Source organism: Pavona decussata, unplaced genomic scaffold (genome assembly GCF_977016875.1).
Source record: "Pavona decussata unplaced genomic scaffold, jaPavDecu1.1 SCAFFOLD_48, whole genome shotgun sequence".
In the NCBI taxonomy this organism is placed as follows: Eukaryota; Metazoa; Cnidaria; class Anthozoa; order Scleractinia; family Agariciidae; genus Pavona; species Pavona decussata.
This window is the reverse complement of record NW_028145470.1, coordinates 5,057,501-5,080,178: the sequence shown is the minus strand read 5'-3', so window position 1 is coordinate 5,080,178 and position 22,678 is coordinate 5,057,501. Positions and strand designations below refer to the sequence as shown.

Below are 22,678 nucleotides of genomic sequence, written 5' to 3'. Positions count from 1 at the left end.
ATTCACGGGATAATGATAGGGTTTTTGGATTGCTTGAAACGTGAATGAGAAATTGCCGTTAAAGCCATGTCAAGTGGCAGAAAAATGGCGTTTAGGTGAATTGCCCCCTTAAAAGGTGCTCGTTCGGCAAGTTTAGCTGTAGGAGTTAGAAGATACCATTACTTGTAAGCCTACTTCTGAAATCTCCTTACCACAGGAAAGTACTGCTCTTGAGATTTCATTTGAATGGTCTTACTTTGAGATTTCGTCCACAGATTTGAAATTTAGACCACCTTGTTTAGCACAATAAACAATACTACGGGAAAGTAATGCTCGGTAGCTTTCATCAGCGGCACCTAACGGTTCATTTCGTTGGACATCTGTTCGGAATGCCTTAACCGCCTCAGATATTAGGATCAGTTTAGTTGTAAAGAAAATCTAAAGTTTTCTTCGGCAAAATGTCTGCCGAAAATTTCGTAACTCCTGGAAAACCAATTCCTTTCGTTGTCCGAAGGAACAAATGTGTCGTTAAAAATGCGAGAAAAGGTCAGCTAGCATTTTTGTAAAGCCACTAACAGCTGGTAAATTTGGGGAATAAGATTCCTTCGCCTAAATCTCTCTGTAAGTATTGAGCTAAAGCATCCGAACAGATCAAATTGTATTAGCTTACACAAATGTATTTAGAAGGGAACAAAATGATCTGGGTATACAGGAGACAACTTTTGAAGTATTTTTGCTTAAATGTTTTTGTTGGATGTGTTTCATTTGGGTGGTCGTACTTTAGGGTTTCATGGATCAGTTACTTAAAAGTAAGAACAACCCTTCATAGTGTAATAAAAAACTACACGTGAATTTATCAGAGAACAAATTCTTCTATCTTGTCCCCATACTTATAAAACTTTGGGAGAGAAGTTATTAAAATATCAAGAAAATTCATCTTGGGTGATCATATCTTTAATTCTCATGACCTCCGGAGTTGAATAAGCACGGATATTACAAGGAAAAATTTGATGCTGATCACTGTTTGTGCTTAAAGGGTCAATAGAATGGTCGCAGTTCTAGATCTCATTGACAGACTTAAAAGTTAGGGTCACCTTGCACAGCATAATAAACAGCAACAAACGAAATTATTTGCTAGGCTTACATTTGAGTTGCCGCACCTTAAGAGGATTTTATCCACAGTTAAAAGTTTGAACCAAATCGGACGATTACTGGTGTGACAGCAAGAGAGAAAGGTATTATGAAATAAAATACTGTATTTAATAGGAAATTGCTTGGTTTGTAACAGAAAATTCAAATAAAATTGAAATTGAAGTTGTTTAACCGTCCATTGGAAGTAGATATCTTATACTAAATCAAAAGGTGTTAAAATCAGGTGAGTTCTTCGGCACTTGGAAAATTGTCACGTGTACCAGGAGAACCCGACCTTTACACTCGACTATAATTGAGAGAAAACGCCAGGAATGATCGTTGTCAAGACGAAGACGTTAGTAATTGTCATTTCCTTGCGTCCTTGTAACCAACGTATGATGGCACTATGGCTAAAAAAATACATTAAAATTTCTATTTAAGTATTTGTCCACTTTGTACCTACCACAAGTCTGCTGCCCGATCTCTTCGTATCTCTGACATACGGGCTTTTTGTTATGCTGGTAGCTAGAGCGGTGCGCAAGTAACGAAGTGAACCAATCAGAACTCGTACAAACAACACGCAACCAGTGTCAAGCGCGGGAATGACGCAACCATTACTAAGCGCGGGAAAACATGGAACTGGTGCCAAGAGCGGGAAAACGCACGTAAGCTAAATCACGAGAAATCATGATTGGTTTGAAAAACAGCGTGTTTGCTGTGATTGGTTGAAGCGACACGGGTTTTTAAAACCAGTTAAAGAACAGTTAAAGGAGAGCAAAAGAAAAGTTATTTGGCTTAAATTACCCAAGGTACAGTCCGCGCTAAACAAAAAATTAATAACCGCAATCTTTTAATTTAACTTAGTACAAATATGTCAGAGTAAGAATTCCGTTTTAATCCTAAAAAATCCTTAAAAGTTAGCTCTATAAAACTATTTAAGATATTCTGCAGTTATTAAAAATACAAGGAATAAAGAAACTTCTGATTGCAAAAATATATGGGAGAAAATGTATAACCCAAACTCCCAACTGGGAGAGCTATTTACACAGGAACATTTGTGTTTCCTTTTGAAAACTGTGTTCTTCAACATTGAGTAACTCCACGAATAGGGACCATGCTTCACATCCTGGAAGGTTTTTTTTTTACCAACTCAAACAAACATCAGAATTTTTAGTTATGTTTAAAGTTGGTATTTCTTGGCGCGCTGATATTTTCCCAAGAAGTTCAGACGTTTCGGGAATACTGTCTCTTCATAGGTGAGGCTGGCCGTCAGGATTTTTACCCGTCTTGGTCTTCCAAAACGGAAAATGTTAATGTCGATAAACTTTCCAATGGTGGTCCCGTTATTCGACTCTTTTTACCAATTTCAGGCCTTTCTCAAAAAATTTGGCGCTCAGGCGTGGCTACTTCGTTTAATTTCAAGACTTCCGAGTATATAGTATCTTGCGGTAAATTTGGTTGAAAATACGAAATCTCTTGGAACCAATTTCCTTAACAAATTTTGGGTCTCGTTCGCATAAACTGTACACCAACCACTTTCCTGACATTAATAGTCCAAAATAGCAAGCATCACACTTACAGTGTCTATTTTGGAGAGCGTTTGAAAATTTGTACTGTAAAAGCAATTTGACCAAAAGTACTCCAGTGAAAGCTCATGAAGTGGGTAAAGGAAAGGTGATCAAGTTCATTGTGGCAGAGAAACAGTGACAATAAAAAGTAGAACATAATTTGCCTGGTAGTTTGCTTTCTCGCGGATTAAAAGATTCAACTAGAACTACAAATCAGAAACCAAAATATCAAGCAATTATGTTCTTCCTTTTATTTCATTTCGTCTCTGTTTCTCTACAGTAAGGAGCAGTTCTAGAACTACACTCAACTGATACATAGTGTGTTCGTTTGTTCTTTTTTTTTTTTTTTTGCCAAAGTTTGGAAACTTGGTTTCCACTAATATTATTGGTTTGTTGACGAGGTGCAGCTGTTTTGGAAGTTAATGTAAAAACAGAAACACTTTAATCCAACTCGCAAAGGGTAATTTTGTCTTATTGCTGAAGAACCAGAGGCAACATACACACCACGTCTTCAGACAAATTTGCAGTTATAGTTCGATTCCGTTTCAGGCGTTAACAATGATGATCCTGGGTCTTCTTCTTCTGCTGGAATCCACACTTGACATTCACTGATCTGAAACGACTGTTTCCTCGTCTCCTCTCCTCTGGTCTTGTCACATTCACCACACTTCATTCCCTTATCCTTTGACCGTTCAAATTCCTTAGCAGACAAAGATGGCGTCCTCACCCGATAAGTCTTGTCGAACGAAGACAAATCAGCTTTCAGGCCTCGCTCGCTGGTACTACGTGATACTGAGATGGGAAAGAATCGCTGACCCCAAAGTATTTCCTCTGCCAAGTACGAAGCTCTTGCCTGTGTAACCATGCCTGTATTTTCGACAACGCCTTCTAACACAGCCACTATTTCCATCCGGGAATTTGCGAGGTCTTGAGCCCCGAGTTCGTAGAGGGGACTGTTTTCATCGATCACGTGAACAATTGTTAAAGGAAGCAAAAGAAACGGGCTGATACGCTGGCCAACCTCGACTCCATTTTCAGTGCAAACCGGAAGTTCTTGTTGGGAGATAAGGGTTTCTTGTCCTTCTACAGTGGTACGAAACCGGAAGCAGTGAAGCGATATTGTTATGTCTAATAACTGACTTTTACGTGCGTCGCAGACACGGAACATTAAAGACATCAATCCTTCTTGCGACGCTATGACGGCATGCTTGGAGAACATCACCGTTTGGGCTCTGGGACGAGGGCGGGAAAGTTTCGCGAAAATGAGGCCGAGGAGTGATGTAGACAACATAAAACCCGTGAGGGACTGGAGCAGAAGAAATACAATTGCCTCTGGGCAATCTGGTGTTATCTGTATTGGAAAAGAAAGGATTTTACTATGTAAAAGACCCATTGAGAAGCTTTGGTAGATGCTTGGGCAACACGACTGCATGTATATGCTTAGAATAACTTTACGGTGCAAAGGAATTACTCATAAGTACTATCTACAACGGCAAAATGATTGGCTAGTGATAGACTTGTTAAACATCGACTTCACGATTTCCCACATAAAACAGTGGTACGTTTTGGTATGAAACAGAGTTTCATCATCATACATAGCTGAAATGTACTGTTAAAGTGCCAATATTCTCGACAATATCCACAGCGAAGTGTCATTGAAAGAAAACTTACTCACGGACTGATGACATAAAAAACATTAAAAAATTGTCTAATTTTTCAACCTTTGGAACACTAGATATTCTGGAAACCAAATATGTTGGAGAGAGAAATAGGGTTTTGATAGACAAATTCGCGAGTTCGCAGAAAATTGTGTTCTATTAAAGAGGGATTTTAACTTTTGACTTTTTTGGTGAAAATAGTCTAACAAAGTCAATACCTTAAAACACTTAGTTAACAAATATTTCTAGAACACCAAAACTAAGAAATTAACTGAATTCTTGCAGTGAATAAGTCATGACCTGTTCTAGCGCATTTTGGAAACGAAAATTCGAGAACTTGAAAAAAAGTAAGCCTAACTTTTTTTCAAGTTTCAATCTATTTTAACGAGTCTGTCTGAGGCCAGAGACACTAATCGACCGTTCTAGCACCCTGTGTTGGTAATTTATAACAAAACTAGACAATTATTTTTAGCATATATAAAAAGAAAAACGTTTTGGGTTTTTAAAAATGACGCCAAATACCCGTGACACTTTTAGCCGCACAAGGACATGTTGACGTCATTGTCCCCTATATATTTACTCGGCAATTATACTCGCCCTGGGTAAAAGAACTACTTAAATATCAACCAATATCATATTGTTTTGCTTATGTTTTTTGTTGCCTCTATTCGAACTTCTTATATGGCCTTTCTTCTTTCAAATAACCCAAAAGAATTAATGTTTGTCGCATGTTGATCTGTTTCATTTTTTACTGACGCGGCTAGATATGTGTGCTTGCTATGAAGCTTTTTTGCCGGCTACAAACCAACACATCAATATAATCCTGGATATTTCGGTAGCATACAGTATATTGAATGCTTATCATGTTAAGCTTCCAACACGTTTTAATTTCATAGCCCCCGGGATTAGATCACCATTCCTAATCATAAACATTTCATTAAAATTCCCCCCTTTAATGTTTATTTCGCATTCAGTTCTTTGTTTGTAAGCGTCTAATCAGTTTAATTTTACGAATTTCTACAAACACCCCCGAGGTTTCGTCCGGCATCCAATTAGTGGTTTACTGATCAAAGTACAGATAATCGTCAAAGAGCCATTATAAGCACTTGCTCTAATACTGCACAAAATATACTCCAGTTATGCATAAATTGAGGCCACAAAAACAACAGAATGGTGCTAAGAGTTGGCCTCAAATTTAAAAAAATGTTGGTGCACGTCCTCAACTGAGCGCTCTTTTTGCTCAAATACAATTTCTCAGTTATTTGGCAAAATCAAATCAGATCACAGTAGTATAAAATATTGCACTTTTTTGACCTATAGTAATTGACTGTATGGCTTTGATCACCCTCTGAAATGGGACAGCTTGTTATAATGAAAAACTTTTCCTTGGCGAAAAGGATAACAGTCTTCATTTATCAATAACGACTAGCGCTCCTGGTTCTGCAGAGCCGGAGAGTAAACATGAGTCGTAAACGCGAAGTGCCACTGACATTCTCGTCTTTATACACTCTTTTATATTTGGTTCTTTTCCTTTAATGTTATATACGTAGAAGTCATTTACCTATATTTGTCGACTTCATGTCGCGCCTGGACTAGCCTGGCCTGCGAATTGTGTGATAGTTTTGTTCTAAACTAAAACTTTGTATTAAAATAAAGGTTGCTTTCATTCATTCCACTAAGCCTCGCAGGATCCAAAGTTCGTCTGTATTCTACCAACCGGTAACCTAATTTAGGGACATTACGTTATAACAATGAGCCAAATACTTCAGAATTTGACCGACGGAAGGAAAAATTTCACAGACATCTGCAAGTGCTTTAGATTTCTAAATTTGCGTGTTCATTAATCGTACGAATAACGTTGCAAACTGAATGCATGCAGAGGCTTTAAGAGAAGCTTTCACTTAGTCTGTCTACTGTATCGATTATCATTGGCTATACTGAACCTACGATAAATAGTACAAGTTCAAACCATATTTAAACACGACTTACTTGTAAAGCAATTGAAACTAAGCTCGTTTGCATTCATAAAATAAATAATAAATAAATGACTTTTATTTAGTGTCGAAGTATTTAGCACTATTGTACTAATTGGGGACACTATAAATCAATCAAATATATACAAACTGAACACAACATATGTTAAAAATCCCAACTGGTGGGAGACAAACCAGTTGGCTATTTACAAAGACGTGGCCTTGGATTTACAATATTGGGATATTGGATTTAAATATTTTAGATTTTTCCGAATTTTTACCTTCCAAATGGTCTTAATCATACCTCGGCTCATAAAAAAAGCACAAGAATATGCCCCTTCTAATTAATTCATGTGTATTCTAATTGTCTATCGCATAAAGTCTATGCACATAGCATAAACAGCTATCAGCTATCAGTCGGATCAAAGCTTAAAGCTTAAAGACGTCTTCAAAGAGGCTGCCACCTCATCCATTTGATGTCATAACATTTCTTTCATCCAAATGGCTCGCCATCGTATATCTTCACTGGACGGACGAGGCATAGCTAATTTGGATGAGCTTTTTCACAAAAAAATCCACAGAATCTTGAGGTCTTGTCTTACGACTTTATTCTTTGATCCGACAACGTTAATTATGGAAGTAGCTGTATATAACGCAGCTTCATAGAGGTTTTTGATTTTCAGGCCGGTTAGAAAAAAATATATTTTTATCAAACTAAGCTACAAATTCCATTAGTTTTACTGTGAATTACGAAATAAAAGGATTCTTTTTTTATCACTGTCACTTTAAAACAGCGTTTACATGGCTGAGGGAAGTGAAAAAAAAAGAAGTGTTTTTCTATACCTGTCTTCCCCCATATCCAATCGTTGTTTGTGATTCCACTGAAAACAAAAATGCTGACGTCCAGCTATCGACTTTTTCCACGCACAGTGTACCTTCATCAAATTTTTGCCGAAGCCAAAATATTAGGTAGTAAACAGTGCCAAAGAAGGACCAACTAAAGAGAAAACCTACTGAGTATAACCCGATAACCCACTGCCATTTTGCGTCGATAAACGAGGTGAAGAAATCCGCCAAGAACCGCTCTTTCTTCTGAGGAATGTTGGAAGCGCGTAGATGAAGTTTGCCATTCTTGTTGACCAAACGACTCCCTCTCGCCTCCGAGGATCTCCTTCCTTTAAAAGGCAGAAACGAGAGTTGATTAGAAGTTACGTTGATTCGTGGATGATCTTTGTTTTTCACAGACATGTTGTGGAAATGCTCGACTGTGCTAAAGCTCTGAGGTGCGAGGCGCGAGTAATACTGACTTAATGTGAAGAGTTGATTATATTCAACACCATGTTATATAATATAACAACACCAATCTTAACTATGTTCCAATATTAAATCTCTTAAGAATGTTAAAGCGTAAATTGGACAAATTTTGCGCAATTTCTGCGTAGGAAAGTTTAAATAGCAACAGGAAACGGAAAAGTGCTGAAATGGTAACTTTTCAGGATTTCGTCCACGGATTCAAACTTTATTGAACGACCTAGAACTTTGGACCCTTGGGAGAAAATTGCATTTTATATTACACACTCTGGTAATTTTTACCCTCTGTCACGAGAGCTACTGAGAAAAGTTAAATTACAAAAAAGATTTTTATTCCTTTAATTTTATCTTCAGTTATTTTGGTTTGTGCTGTTTTAAACAACATACCGATAGTTGTACTATTCTGCCTAAAAGAGGTTTTCATAGCTCACTTCGAAGTATGCAGTTGTTAGTATTGTAAGATAAATATTAAAAACGTGCGATTTTGGACAAAGGATGAAGTGCCTCTGTTTCAGCTTCTTGAAGAAAAACGTAGACATTGTGATATTAATCGTTCTTTAATAAAGTGTTATCTTCAATGTCTTTTTATAACTTTCATTTACGTCAACAGCTTTTAAAAGAATTTTTTGACGTGAACAATGAACAAGGCAACAATACACTTAGATGCTTTGTATTTTCTTAGTTAATAAAAGGCAATGGTTATGAAGTCTGACAAACTTCTTCGTAATATGTTTTTGTTAGCATTTTTGGCCTTGACCGTACACACACCACAATAGATTTTGAAATGTGTTGGAACAACTGACCAATAGAAAAGTCCCTGTTAAGATATTCAAATGCAATGTGAACATTAAAACAAAGGATTGTGCACGGTCACGGCCCTTCCAACATAAATTGCAGCACCATTGTTTTCATGGCTAGGTTTCATGACCAGTTCCTCTTTTAACTATGGTATATTTATTCCTGATATTAATTATAAAGACCATTTTTTTGCGTTAATTGTGTACATTAAACACACAAAGTAATTTGTTGCTGTTTTGACGATATTTTACGCTCATTAACATAACAATATTTATTGAGGGAATAGCCAATCCATATCAGGTTTTGCGTTCACAAAAGGCACTTAACTCAACCCAAAAAGCCACAGTAATGTAAAGTCACGGTGAAGTTAACAAAGCTTTTCCGTAGTTAATTTTGAAAAAACCAAAGCAATTAATCACATCTGGCGGCCGAGTAATAGTCTAAAACCAAGACTGAGCAAAGTACCAAGGCTAGCCAATCACATCAAACGCAAACGACACAACGAACCAATAAGAATTCAAAGCAAATAGATGTAACCGGCGCCAAGCGCGGGAAAACGCGTGCGAGGAAGTTACGAGTGTTTGTGCTTTGCTCCTCATTGGTTGAGAAAGTGGCGCGAGTTTCGCCGACCAATCACAGAGCGTAAGCAATACGGCGAAGCAAAGCAAGTGCGGGAAAACGTACAGCTGTCGTCCAGCCAAGAAAAACTTGCAACCGGCGCCAGGCGCCGGAACACTGTGCTGGTTTTGATTGATTGAAAACGAGTATGTTTGCTCTGAATTCTTATGCACTTTTCACGAAGATTTCTGTGAACCAACATAAGTTTTTGCCAATGGAAACTGATCAAAGCAAATCATATCAGAGTAACTTGAGCTGCTTCTTTGAATGAATAAAGAGCCTTCAAAACTGTTTTATTTTACGAATTTGCATGCAAAGAATGCTGACTATTGGTTTCAGACTGATTGGTTATAATTAAAGAGTACACTTAGGAATTAAATGCCCTAGCGTATTGAGTCAACCGCCCAAAGCAAATATTAACCTAATATTATTTGAACTTGAAAAAGCGAAGTTTAACGGAGCAAATTGTTGAACACATCACAGTGAAGAATATAAGAATCTCACTACCAATGCAATTTAGTAAGTAAAACTCTTCCAAAGGCCAAATTTCAGTTTTTTTCAGAATTAGGAGGGCAAAGTAATACAGCTAGAATTTAGCTCGCAGACACTACACGTTATACAAACATAAAGTTCGCGTTAGCACTTGCCAATGAGAATAGCGTTTTCTCAGAACTATGCAATTTTCAAGCGAGATTGTACTTTGAATCCTAGAAGTGTGTGCTGGCATCAAAGTACCGTGCGTCTCACTGCGTGTGTCTGTAAAACGTACTAGTGTAACCAGGACATTATTACAAAGAAAACCTCAAATATAGTTACTTTCATGGCCGGTAATTTCGTCCGTTTAGGTCAAACACTTATGCCTAACTTTGGCATGTCTAGAAGCTTTAGCTGTATGCCAGAGAAAGGTGTCAGTAAAAGTTTAATCGTGCATGCAAATTGACCCTTAATGATCCCAATCAAATTCGTGCAATGCTCAAACGTGATGTTGGCAAATGCAGCACGCAGAATCATTACCGTAGTCATGATCTATAACTGTGCTAGCTATTCTGTTCTCCAGCAGAGTACACAACTGCTTAAATTTATACACTAAAATGTACAAATTAAACGAATTCCGCATTTGCGCTTAGACCTGAAAATGAACCGTGGTCACTTTCATGGCCGGTGATTTCTTCCTCAGTTTTGGGTCTTACACTTAAGCTCAGTTGGATAGGAATTGTAAACGATTTTGCCATTTTTAGGCCCTTGAAGTGTATGTCAATAGAAGTTGTAAGTGAAAGTTAACGGTGCCGATTGGCCCTTAAAGACTCCAATTGAATTCATGCTATTTTCAAATGTGAAGTTCGGAAAGGCAACATGCAGAATCATGACTCAAGTCATGATAACCAGTCATTGATCTAACAGCGCAAGCTATTCTAAACAACTGCTTAAATTTATACATCTGGGCCAGATAGTTCGAAAGGCGATTAACCCTAATTCTAATTCACGATTAAAAGTTAATGGATGTTTTTTTCTCCCTCGTTAAAAATAGTTCTAAAGGCTAATTTTAAGCTTACGTTACGGTAAAGAAAAGTCTACGTCAAAATTGAGCGACTATAATCTTTTGGAAAAATCTTTATCAATTAGCAATTAAATTCGTATCAATGTTTACGTTAACTCTGGATTAGCTTAATCGGTCTTTGAACAACTGGGCCCTGATTGTGAAGAAACTGAATGTGCCAGAGGTAATTAAAGAGTATTTCTCACCCGGCCAAGCTGTCTAGGTCAGTCGCGAAAATTATATATCCGTGGCGTAAGACTTACGTCATCGTACAACGGACTGAAATATTGCAAACTGCTTTCTCGCCAAGGAAGAGAAATGAAATTGTAGCGTACGTGTTGAAAGAAGGAACATCAGAGGACAACAAACAACTGAACTTAAGTAAGCACGTTACCTCTTACAAGCATTTCCATTCCTCGCTTTTATCAACACCAGAACCTTCCACGTAAATATTAGGTCTTCTTTCTTTCACTTCAGCGTGATTTGAATTTGTGTGTTGGCCGGTCAGCGAAAAAGCTTACAAATATATTTAATGGGTGGTAAATGTTAATATAAAAGGTTAGGCTTTAACACAGCATATAGGACAACTTGTGATATTCACGCGATCGCCTCAAAAAATTGCATGTATAAGTCGTCATATGTAAATAAGACCGAGAAGATAGTGCATGGATTAAACCGCAATGGTACGTGGAAGGTCATCCCATGATGGGTTTTAGCTCTCGTGGTTCCTTGAGATATTTTTTCATTGTATTTCCATACTCGTGAAAACTGATTATAGCTTGTTTATACTGCTACAGCGGTTATAATTTACCAGCTGTGTACCTTGCTCATCACCCTTGACAGTTTCATTTATACTGAAGCAGGGCACACTTCTTGCACGAACCTAACACATGGCCAAGCTCACCACCAGTCTCCCAGCGGCTCATTGGTTAGAGCAGGTATACGAAAAGGCATGGGCTCGATTCTCCTCGGGGACAAATATTTCGACTTGTGTCCTACAGTCGTAAACATCTTTCTTATTTAAAAACCGAACTTAAAGGGGAAGTATCATGGGTTTTTTTATATCTTTTGTTAAAAATGATGAAATAAGACCTTCAATCGCCTGCCAAATAATTTTAGAATGACGAGAGGAACGAAATCAACTCAATTCTTGAAAGAAACAACTTGTGATATGTTCTAGCGCATTTTGGAAACAAAAATGCGAGAACTTGAAAACATTAGCCTAATATTTTTCAAGTTTCAATCCAAACCGGCCTACCCTGTCTCTGGCCAGAGGCACTAATCGACAGTTTTATTGCACTAGGGTGATAACTTTTAACAAACTTGACAATTATTTCGTTGTTTCTGCTGACAGTCAAACATTTTTGGGTTTTGAAAATGACAGCAAATTTTCGTAATACTTCCCCCTTAAAATTTCACTTACAATCTTTCTTTCTGTAGTCTACACAGGACGTTTTCGACATCACATTTACGATTTCTCTGATTGCTTTAATTAAAATGCAAAGAGACTGTTCATATTTTATAAGTGAGGGAATGAGACAATTCTATCCTTCGGAAATTAGTTTTACACCTCCCTCCTCCCTCAGCCGTTTTTTTTTTTTTTCGGCTGAGCGCTCCTGATGAGAAAAGAAAAGGAAAATAAATTGTGACAATTTCACTTTAAATTGATAGTTTCTTTTGTCACTTCTAGCAATTTTTCAATAACCATCGAGTCATCACACTTCTTTAGTTTTCTGAGGTGAGCCCCCAACGTTTGAAGTCAACTTTTTTCGTCAAATCCACCACTTAGTGACTGGCCGTTTCCAAAACGGCCCCGTGGCAATAAGATTGTTGCTGGACTTGGGTTCTTTTTGTACACCTACCAGAGATTGCATAGGCGAGGAGACATTACTGCGGGAAGATTTATTCATTCCGATTTTAACCTTTTCTAAAGTGGAGAAAAGTGCTGATATCAACATACATATCTCCACAGCGTTCTCACATATTTGTCCTGATACTGGTCAGAAGTATTTGGTTAAACATCAAGAACAAAATCTTACAAGAAATTATTTAAGAAAGCTCTTTTGAAATTCTACTTTTCCCAATATTAAGTTTGACTTTGTATCACTGATTATTTTGCTCTGTTGCCCTAACTAATAGTTTTGTTCCATGTCTATGTATGTGTGTTTATGTTCTATTACGTATATTATATAATCTCTCCCTTGAAAACCATATGATCCTTGTCTTTTTTTCCATCTTTAGGGCTAAGTATTTATCTTTCTAGTTTTGGCCCTTTCTCCGTTATTTTAATACCTTTATTCTCCTAATGTATATTGTGGAGATGACTGGAGAAGAAGAATGCGAAGTGCTTTGTCGGTGAAACATCAAGACAATTTATCTTTGGTGATCACTTTCTCCATTCTCATGTCCTGTATATTTGATTTAGTATTAATACAGTAAGGAGAAATTAGACAATGGTCACTACTGGAGCTTACAGGCGCGACCTTAGGGAGGGGAGACTTTGCGCATCAATTTACGCGCACACTCAACATAGAGCAAAACATATACGTCTTTTTTGATACCAAAAATGTTCCTGATTTTTTTTTTTCAGAAATACTAGTCTGCAGTCTAAATACTAGTCTACTAGTCTACTAGTCTAGTCAGCAAATTATGTTCCGTGCGCATACGGGTGGGAAAATTACGAATAATAATGTTTGTTTATCACCTTTTCTTCGTTTGCGCACTGAGATTAGTAAGTAGTAAACTATAATTTTATGTTAAAGTAAAGAAAAGTAATTTATTTAATGCCAGTAATACAAGGAGTGCTTGCGCAATCTCCCAAGCCAAAAGCTCGTGATAAAGTACTTGACAATAATCCCGAATGAATTCAGTGGAATTTGGAAATGTTTTTTTTAGGAGAGGGGAAAACCGGGGTACCCGGAAAAAAACCTCTAGGAGTAACGACAAGAACCAACAACAAACTCAACCCACATATGACGCAGAGTCCGGGAATCGACTGAACCCGGGCCACATTGGTGGGAGGCGAGTACTCTCACCACTGCGCCATCCCTGCTCCCCAATATATTATGTTCACATTGGATGTGATGGGAACTTGTGAGTGAGTTTAAGAATCTGGGGGACCCAGTGTAAACGCTAGGTGAGAATACATGGCCACTTCTCGTCGTAGTCTTATGATTAGAAGAGAAACGTGTTTTAGTCTTAGTGTGATCGCTTTGTAAATAGTTTGATTGAATCCAGGAGTACCAATAGTCTGTATGGTATGACCGCCCGGATGAGCGTAGAATTTAAAAAGCAAGTTGCTTTAATTAGTAAAATGGTTTCAACCCGGGAGTATCAGTTGTCTGTCTAGTGTGATTGTCTGGGTGAGAATAGCCATCATAAAAAGACTCTTGTTTAGTAAGCGGTTTTAACCCTGGTGCATCAGTAGTCTATCTGGTGTAATTGGTACAAATGAATGTTGTGCCCGTACAAGTAGCACTAAGGACACAAATGACGGATCAGAGAATTGATTCTGTAGTGTAAGTTAGAGTGCTAAGTGAATCCATTAATTTCCCACTGAACATTAGCCCTAGTAAGGAAATGGGAGACTGCACGAGACAAAGAATAAAAACAACCTCGGCGGGAATCGAACCTACGACGTCCGGTATTGATCATCCGTTGCTTTGTACCACCTGGTATACAGCATAATTAACAACACAGTACAGGAAGTTTTACTGAATAGCTTTCAATTGAAAATACCCGGTTATAAGGATTCATCCACATATTACAAAGTTAGGAGCAAAATATTTTGCCTGTATCTGCTCGGAGGATTACAGCTACAGACTTCATTGTTAAAACCACCTTGCATAACTTAATAAACAGCACCACAATAACGTGGCTCTTACTATAGCTTTCACTTAAATGGTCACTGACACTTGAGGATTTTATACACAGATTTAATTTAGGAACAAAATATTTTGCCGGTACTATCTTGCTAGATTTTTCAGCTCAAGGCTAGAAAGCTACAGCCGCCTTGTATATCACAAAAACAGCACCACAGCAAAGTACTGCAGAACAGCTTTCTTTTGAATGCCGGTCACAGTATGGGATTTCATCCACACGACTCCAACGTGCGATCAAAATAATTTGCTCAGAGGATTAGTTTCAGCTACAGACTGAAAACTTAGAACCACCTTGCACAGCATATAAATACACATTACGACAAGGAAATACTTCCTTAACAGCTTGTATTTAATTTGAATTCCACTTAGACTCCAAAATTTAGAAAACAAAAACAAGTGTTTTTCCTGCGTCGTCGAACCAGGAAGGCGTGGTCAGTCTATTCCGCCTCCTTAACTCTTATAATCAAGCGAGATGAGATGAGTTGCCAAAGGAGGAAAATTTGATAGTACTCCGTCCTTGTTGAAGCCTCCCACGCGGAAGGTAATACGACTCCTCTAAAAACGACGGCGTGGGAGGATATCCATGTTGTGTCTCTGTGCGTTGCCATTGCATTGGTTCTTTCTCCTCATTCCAGACGTACAGATAGAGAAGTGTTGTAACCGAAATTTACAAAAGCCTTAAGACATAATTTCACGAAACATTGTGCGCACAACTTTGAATCTCTTATCTGCTACTACAATGTAATGCTTCACTCGTTGAGAATTTTCAGTCTGCTGTAGCGAATAATTTGACACCAGTTTCTCGCCGTTTAATTAAATAATCAACTGTTTTGAACCTCTGTTAGGGACCTAACCCGCTTAATATTTCCCACCTGTCGATTTAAAAGCCTTGTTAACTTGGCGCACTTCCACATGAGTCAACGTACTTACAGAAAGCGATTATGGCGCTAAAAGCTCATGGCGTTTGTTATGGCTAAGGAAGTGTTATTAAGTAACATGTGCAGCCTTCCTTTTTTTAAATTTCCCCCTTAAATTCCGTCTCCCTCATTGTCTCAAGAAGCACACATTATTATATTTACTGATTAGTAAGTACGTTAATACATAAGTTGGTTTTTTAGCTAATTCCCTGCCTTTCCTTGTTTACAACATATGCAGCTAAAAACCACACCTGACGGCTAATGGATCGATACGGTGTCTATTGTCGAAAAGACGTTAATTGATACTTTTTAAAACGTCTTTGGCAACTATTAATAATTTACCTGGAGCTAACTGAGTTAATTTGCCCAGACAGAAAAGACAGAGGAAAGGCGGACAGCCTTATGGAAATAACGCACCTATATTGAATATACTGAGAACCCTCAAAAGATACATCTGCCTTCCGGACAAATAATTCCTCCAAAATGATGTTTCTCAACATTTTTCTTTCAAAGTCACTTTGTTCTCTGGAGAACTCGCCAGTGAAAAACAAAACATGATTCAGTTAATAAAGAATAATTAGTAAAATGTAGGTTTTCCACCCATTTGGTGACTATAAATTAAGGTAAATGTTTACTGAACGCTTTGTTTGAATCAAGGGCACTGACAACTTCTCTGAGTTGTGCTCCAAGAAACTCATTTACTAATTAATGTTAAGTTTTAATAACCACATTTGCTTAATTTGTCTTGTTGCGTATCTTCACGAGTCCTCATTTTCGCCATGGGGAAATAGACACCATATTTTTGCAAGATTTCGCGAGTTAGCGAGAAGTTTACGTTATTGGCGATTGAGTAATGGACCTTTTGACGGTTTCTGTTTCATTGGCTGCGGAAAGAGTGACGGGTGAAACAAAAGTCGGTAAAGGCGTCTGCTCTTGCAGGCTAGATTGGGTGGAACACGGCTAAAATTACAGTAAATGCATGGGATTTTGGGCGATTTTGTGAAATTTTGACTCCGAAGAAGTCTTTTAAAAGGCATAACTGAATTTTTTTTTCGTTAAGCCATAGTTAATAAAAGTCAATGGTTATGAAGCCTGACAAACTTCTTTGTTATATGTTTTTGTTAGCATTTTTGTCCTTGACCGTGCACAAACCACAATAGATTTTAAAATATGTTGGAGTAAAAAAGTTCCTGTTAGATATTTAACTGTAGTGTGAACGTTAAAAGAAAGGGTCAGTGTGCACGGTCGCGGCCCTTCCATCATAAATTGCAGCACCATTGTTGTCATGGCAAGGATTCATAATAATAAGTCCCTCAATTAACTATCGTCAAACAGTTCGAAGCTATAACGGCCGCAAAATGAACTTTTATTATTTCACAAAAAAATCTGAATTTTTTTTTTTCACAAGAAACAAAACACTGATATAGGCCTCAACATAAGGAAATTGCCGCAAAATTACAAGCTACATGAGAAGATTTAGATTTCTAACAATTTTAGCACGAACTTCGTAGCGTCCATAACCGGTTTTAATTATAAAATGAACTACGTAACTGAAATACATAAAAATAATTTTAAAATGTAAAAGTCTGTCAATTTCTGGCACAGTTAACGAGTTTCTTTTTACAGTATTTGCCCCGAACATAGCCTGCGTAGCAGTCGTTTCCGTTTCCTTCAAGCCAAGCGGGGTAAGCGCGCGAGGGCATTGGGAGAAAAAGAGCTACTTTTTTGCTCCTTTTCCCCCAATGCCCTCGCGCGCTTACCCCGCTTGGCTTGAAGGAAACGGAAACGTCTGCTACGCAGGCTACCCCGAACAAAGATGGTGTCGGAGGCAAGGAAAGGGATTGGTCAAGATTCTTAAGTATCGTTTTTCTCGTTAAGAGCTTGCTAACTGGCGAGGTTCAGTCCGATGTATCACTTAACAGACAGATCTAATTACTTCAACTGACTCGCGCTAGTGTATTTAGCGAATAAGGCATTTGTCGTCGAATGACTGCTGAATACAATCAACTCGCTTTATAACGAACACCGTGATTGGTACCGAGATTTGGTATTTGAGTCAACAAGAAACCTTCTGCCCGTTAATTCACGAAAAAGACACAAGGAACAGAAACTACTTGAGTAAAAAAATAATACAAAATATAATTACCTTAATCCAAGTTTGAAAGGTGATACGAGGCCAATGTTTGATAAGCTTGTTTCTTGAATCTTGTTGTTCTGCAAGAGGTCGATTGTTGAATTTAGCTAATTATCTACATTTATTTACATGTTATTTGGTCGGTAGTTATGGTCTTTGCAAAAACCTCGCATACAAGAGTCATGCACGCATGCATAAAACAAGAGAGAAATCAACTGATGCATGTAATCATGATCTGACTGACGCTTTCGCCGTTTCGTTTCGATTTCGTTTCTGGTGGCTGGTATATCAGCGGATAATGTCCGAGGCTAAAAAATGTCCGAAAAAAGGAAAAACGTTGGCCGAAAAGCAAAGCTTCGAGGGCAACTGTAAAATTTTGAGGAAAACGTTTAAGCCGAGGGTACCATCATCCGATATTCCAGCGAGCCAGAAAGGGGTTTATTCAGGCTTTCACCCTCCGATTATTTCTGAAACGCGCGCGCCTTATAATTACTGTGAAAAAAAAAAAAAAACAGCCAGTGATGCCTCTAACTAGTTTGTTAGATTTTATTTAACTGTGATTGGATTACAACAACCAATACCTAAAATTATGACGTTCTTTGGCTGTTTTTCTTGACGAAAAAAATCGGGGAACTGCATGTTATCAAATCGGATTACTGTTTTCGTTTGATAACCATTGTACAATGTTTGTACCACGTGATGTGTTTTGTCCAATGAGAACGCTCGGAAATTAACCGGTGGGTTATAACTTCGGATATCTCCAGTTAGAAAATCAGGATGTCCCTGATTTCCAGAGACTCAGATATAATGAAGTCAGATAAGTTTACATACAGTGAATATTTTAGAGATAACATCAAGCAGATTTAATCCTTTAAGACTGGAGGGAAAACAGCAAGCGAGAAAAGAGCATTGTGAGCCGCCTTTCCTTTCATCGTGTTTCCTATGGCTTTCCTTTTTCAACGATACAACTCAATCGAAAACGTGCAAACATCATCCCAACAGAAGCTTGTAATTTAACCAAACTGATTGCAGGGCTGACAATACGGCAAAGGGCAATTTATTTGGACCAATATTTGCTGTTGTTGTTGTTAATTAGTACCACTAGTCTTCTAACTCTGGCCCTGAAGAAGACTCCGAGTTGTACTAGTTGAAATATTGGTCAAAATAAATAAGCCCTTTGCCATAATGTCAGCCCTACAATCAGTTTGGTTTATTTATACGTAAAGGGACGTCTGGCACGTGCATTTCTACTACAAGAAATCCAGCAACGGAGGGTATTCAGAACAATTAATTTGTGCCAGCGTCGTGTGGTCTCCTTCATTCAAAAGTTTTGTCATGTAATTTAGCTTGTATGCCTCTAACCTCAATTTACATTACGCGTTTCAGTCACCGATGGGATGCTTGCTGGCAAAAATCACCGTAAATTAACCCAATAACAACAAGAGCCACACTTTAGCTTGAGAGGTGAATGGGATAAACGTCGAACAGAGTACAGATTGGAATCTTATCTGTAGCTGGAATTGCACACAACAGGGTTTCAATGTAACGAATAAATTAGGGCTGAACCTGTTGAGAGCTGCTGGTCTTTTGCCAGCAGAAATATCTTTTAAAATATCCGTTACGTTGTTCTGAGCAGCGTTCGTATATTTTATTTCATATTTTTTTCTTTGCGTCTAACAATCAAACGCCCGGAACTGGCTACCATTTGTTTAAAATGTATTTTACGTAGAAGTGTCATCATTGACATCATGGTGATTCAAATCCACGGCAAAAAAAACAACAAACAAAAACACAAGCAAGAGTTGATTCAAATTCACCCGCATATGAAACACATTACCAGCGTCAATTCATCTCCACAAGACATATCTCAAAAACCTTGACAGTTTCTACCCCTGCACGTTAATTTCTAAAGGCCTTATAAAGTGAAAAAAATCTCATGAAACCACGTTGTGCGAAATTTCTTTACACTGGAACAAAAACGGCACCAGACAGTGGAGGTGGCGAAGGAGTGGTTCTCTCAATTGAAGCCCTTTAGCTTTGACCACAAATCCTTTATGTCATTAAGACTAAAACAACCTGCTTAAAAGTATTATATCCTCATAACTGGTCGAGTCAATGCATTCTTATGTGTCGAGTTCTCGACATCTGACTGACAAGCAGGTATGGGGCGGAGAGGCGTGGTAAGCCACGGACGGGTCAAGTATATCTTTTTGTTCGAGCGGAGAAGGCCACTACGATCGAGTAGTACCTTTGACAATAGCAACCCCAAAACACCTCCTACAGACCCACCAAGGGCGATTTCTTCTTCAAGAAATTCTGACGCTTTTGACTGAAAGGTATGAAAGAGAGATATCCTTGTTGTTGTCTTGTTTTGGGATGAGCCCGAGGTGATTGCCCAGCAAGCGTCGTTGTTCTGAAAGTCCCTCCCCTTGTGTTTTTTAAAACAAGCGTCATCTAATGAACTAAATTTGTTCAGTTTATGATCTGAGCAATCACTCAAATTTCCAGGTTTTGTTTTGACCGATCTCTCGTTCTCTGTAATGTTTAAATTCTAGCTCGGCCTATGTTTCGAACGTACTTGTAGTTTTCGACCGTAAAACGTTAGCAATTTGGTGATTCTTTATATTTTCGCTATCGTTAAATCTTTCCCACGCACTGTTTTGTATATTTGAGCGCATTGGCTCCTGTTTATACCTGCTAAATTTAAAATCACCCTTATTCAACTAAAATGTTTTCTCAAAGCTACACATCAACAATAGCTTGTTCTTATATTTATGAAAACTAATGGATCGCACATATTTTCAGGCTATGTAAAAAATAGATTTGTTCTAAGAACGGAATTCAATAACATTATTTATACATTTTACAATTTGGACCTCAAAACCGGTTCACCGGTTTGAGGCGGGATTTTCCTGAAAATAGGTTCTACTGAATTATCTCAAAAAGGTTACAATTTCCCGCATATGACAATATTTGCAGTTCTGTTAGGCAGCTTTCAATAAACTTACCTTAATGTAGAATTTTCAAAAAACAAAAATAAAAAATTAAAGGGTAGACTCTTCAGGACGGTTGTAGAAGTGAAGAGTATTAAGAAGCTTCAGGTTAGTGTTAAATGTTTAAATACTAAAATGAAGTGGTTAAAAACTCAAAACGTTTAGAGAACATATGCTCACGGCTGCCATTTCTATTTGGTAAATATTGGTTTGGTTTCTGCCAGTTTCGTAAAATAAGCACAGAATTTCTGGGGAAATTAAATTAACAGCGTCAACGGTATACGTTCATTAGCCGTCCTTGTCACCAAAACTGTAGATTAGAAAATTCTTTGCTTCGAGAGTGAAGTTAGTTGGTATGCTAAACGAATTGTTATGATAGCCTCAGGAAAAATATCTCCATGAAACAATGGCAGATTTTTTTTACAATATAAAATAATAAGTAAAAAAATAGGACGAAAAGAAACCAGAAATAACGCTCGGGCATTAGGGAAAATTTCGGTGGATCGCATATTTAAGCTTTTCGAGCAGAAACACTTGTTTTCACCCGAGTTTTCTAAACAACCACCACGTCTGACCCACTCAGTTTTCGGGTTTTAAAAAGCATCACTTTTCTGTCGCTACATGTGGCATTTTGTTTCAATGTTTTACTAATTTGCATCCCGTGGAGTCCTGCTCAAGTAACATCGTCCTTAAAAGCACGCCGTAAATACCTCGCTGGTTGAATTTTATTTTACTTAATTGCTTCTCGCTGAAAAACCCAACGCAAAAATTCAAGTTTGGTATTTTAGAGCACTTTTCTAGGAAAAAGAATTCGCCCTAAAGGCACCAGATTTGGTTGTTCAAGAAATGGTTGAATTTGAATGGCACTCGCTTTCCAGAACTTTAAGCAGTGGCTTTCAAAAACAAGACACAACGCGTAAACTGTATACATTTAGGGGAGACACATATCGTGAAATCACGCCTTAACGTGCGATTCAAATGAAAGCTTTATGCGAAATTGCGTATGCCATGTTAACAAAATAAAAGCGTTTTGTGTTTACATTTCTACTTATAATAAACAACGGTGTGCTCAGTATTAAAATGCCACTTAACACAAGCTAGCAATTACCATCCGCGCCGAGATAAAGTCACCAAAAAGCGTGGTTATTTCATTTGAAAAAGAAGGATTTTCCACACGGCTTTTTGTCATTCATTACTTACCCTTAACCACAGGTGGAGACCGAGTTAATGGGCGCCTACTTTGACATCGTCAAAAGAAAAAATAAAGGACTCGCCCCCCAAATTAACTTAACGAAAGCTATAACTATTAAGCAAAAAAAACTTGTGACGTTAATTTTCTAAGCAGCACTTGAGTTAAGCAGTCGTAATTCACACCGCTTTCACGATCAAAGTACAGGCTTGATGGCTTAATTGGCTTTCATTTCGTCGTACGTACGTATACGCCCTAATTTTTAGAACTATCTCTGTATATTGTGGTAGTACTAATTTGGATTATGCAGCTGGCTTTTGGTACAGTCATAAGCTAAACATTTGCGTACTAAAAACTATAAGAAAATCTCGGTAGAGTGCAGGTTCAAATGTTTTGCACTCTTTCCCTCATTTGTCACAGAGACAACAGGTTCAAGATTCGTGAGGCATCGAGTCATCGTGGCAGCATTCCATAGCTTTAACTGGTGCCTCAACGTTTAAAATTCACTGGATGAGACAGGTACGAAAACACAACCAAACCCTTGAGTGCAGTGGAGTACCTTGCAAGTTGAACAAACTGCAAAAAAACATGTGCACCGCAACAAATGAATTTCTCAATCCGCCCTTCCCGGACCATATGTTCCCGGGGTGGGAAAAAAGCCCTTTTCGAGGGTATGGCCCCAAATTCTTGAACAATAGGAACTTTCCGTAGAAGCAGGTGTTCCGATAAGCTAAAGTGCCGTAATGAACAAAGGAGTTAAAATCAAAGAGAACTGCAAATAACCCCGAACTAGATACAATAAAATTGCGGCGCCTTATAACTAGTATGAGAAAATCGCCTTGGATTTGAAATTGGCAGTCGAAAGATTTATGATCTTTTATGTCAGTCGTCGATATTGTTCAATTACCACAAAACTGACGAGTATTTCTACGCTGAGTTTAATCTCGTACGCAATTACAGATGTTGTAAATTTTATAGCGACGAAGAAATC

The 22,678-nt window shown here is 38.0% G+C and overlaps 2 protein-coding genes across 3 annotated transcripts in view; one reads left to right on the top strand and one right to left on the bottom strand.

The window, feature by feature from the left end:
* Positions 1–1,939: 1,939 nt before the first annotated feature.
* On the bottom strand, positions 1,940–11,379 carry LOC146481926 (inward rectifier potassium channel 2-like). 2 transcript variants are annotated; one of them, XM_085108020.1, is made up of 3 exons: positions 10,968–11,379; positions 7,153–7,484; positions 1,940–4,029 (listed from the first exon to the last, which is right to left on the bottom strand). In XM_085108020.1, the coding sequence occupies exons 1-3, from the start codon at positions 10,984–10,986 to the stop codon at positions 3,190–3,192; spliced, it is 1,191 nt and encodes a 396-aa protein (XP_084964146.1). In that variant the 5' UTR covers positions 10,987–11,379; the 3' UTR covers positions 1,940–3,189. The 2 variants fall into 2 exon arrangements, with proteins under 2 accessions (XP_084964146.1, XP_084964145.1); XM_085108019.1 differs by lacking the exon at positions 10,968–11,379 and having other exon boundaries at positions 7,153–7,785.
* Positions 11,380–19,397: 8,018 nt separating this feature from the next.
* The window catches only part of LOC146481925 (transcription factor Sp9-like), a 9,785-nt gene continuing 6,504 nt past the window's right edge, over positions 19,398–22,678 (top strand). The window contains exon 1 of the mRNA XM_085107993.1: positions 19,398–19,841. The gene's annotated coding sequence lies outside the window, so the exon portion shown is untranslated. The remainder of the gene's footprint in view (positions 19,842–22,678) is intronic.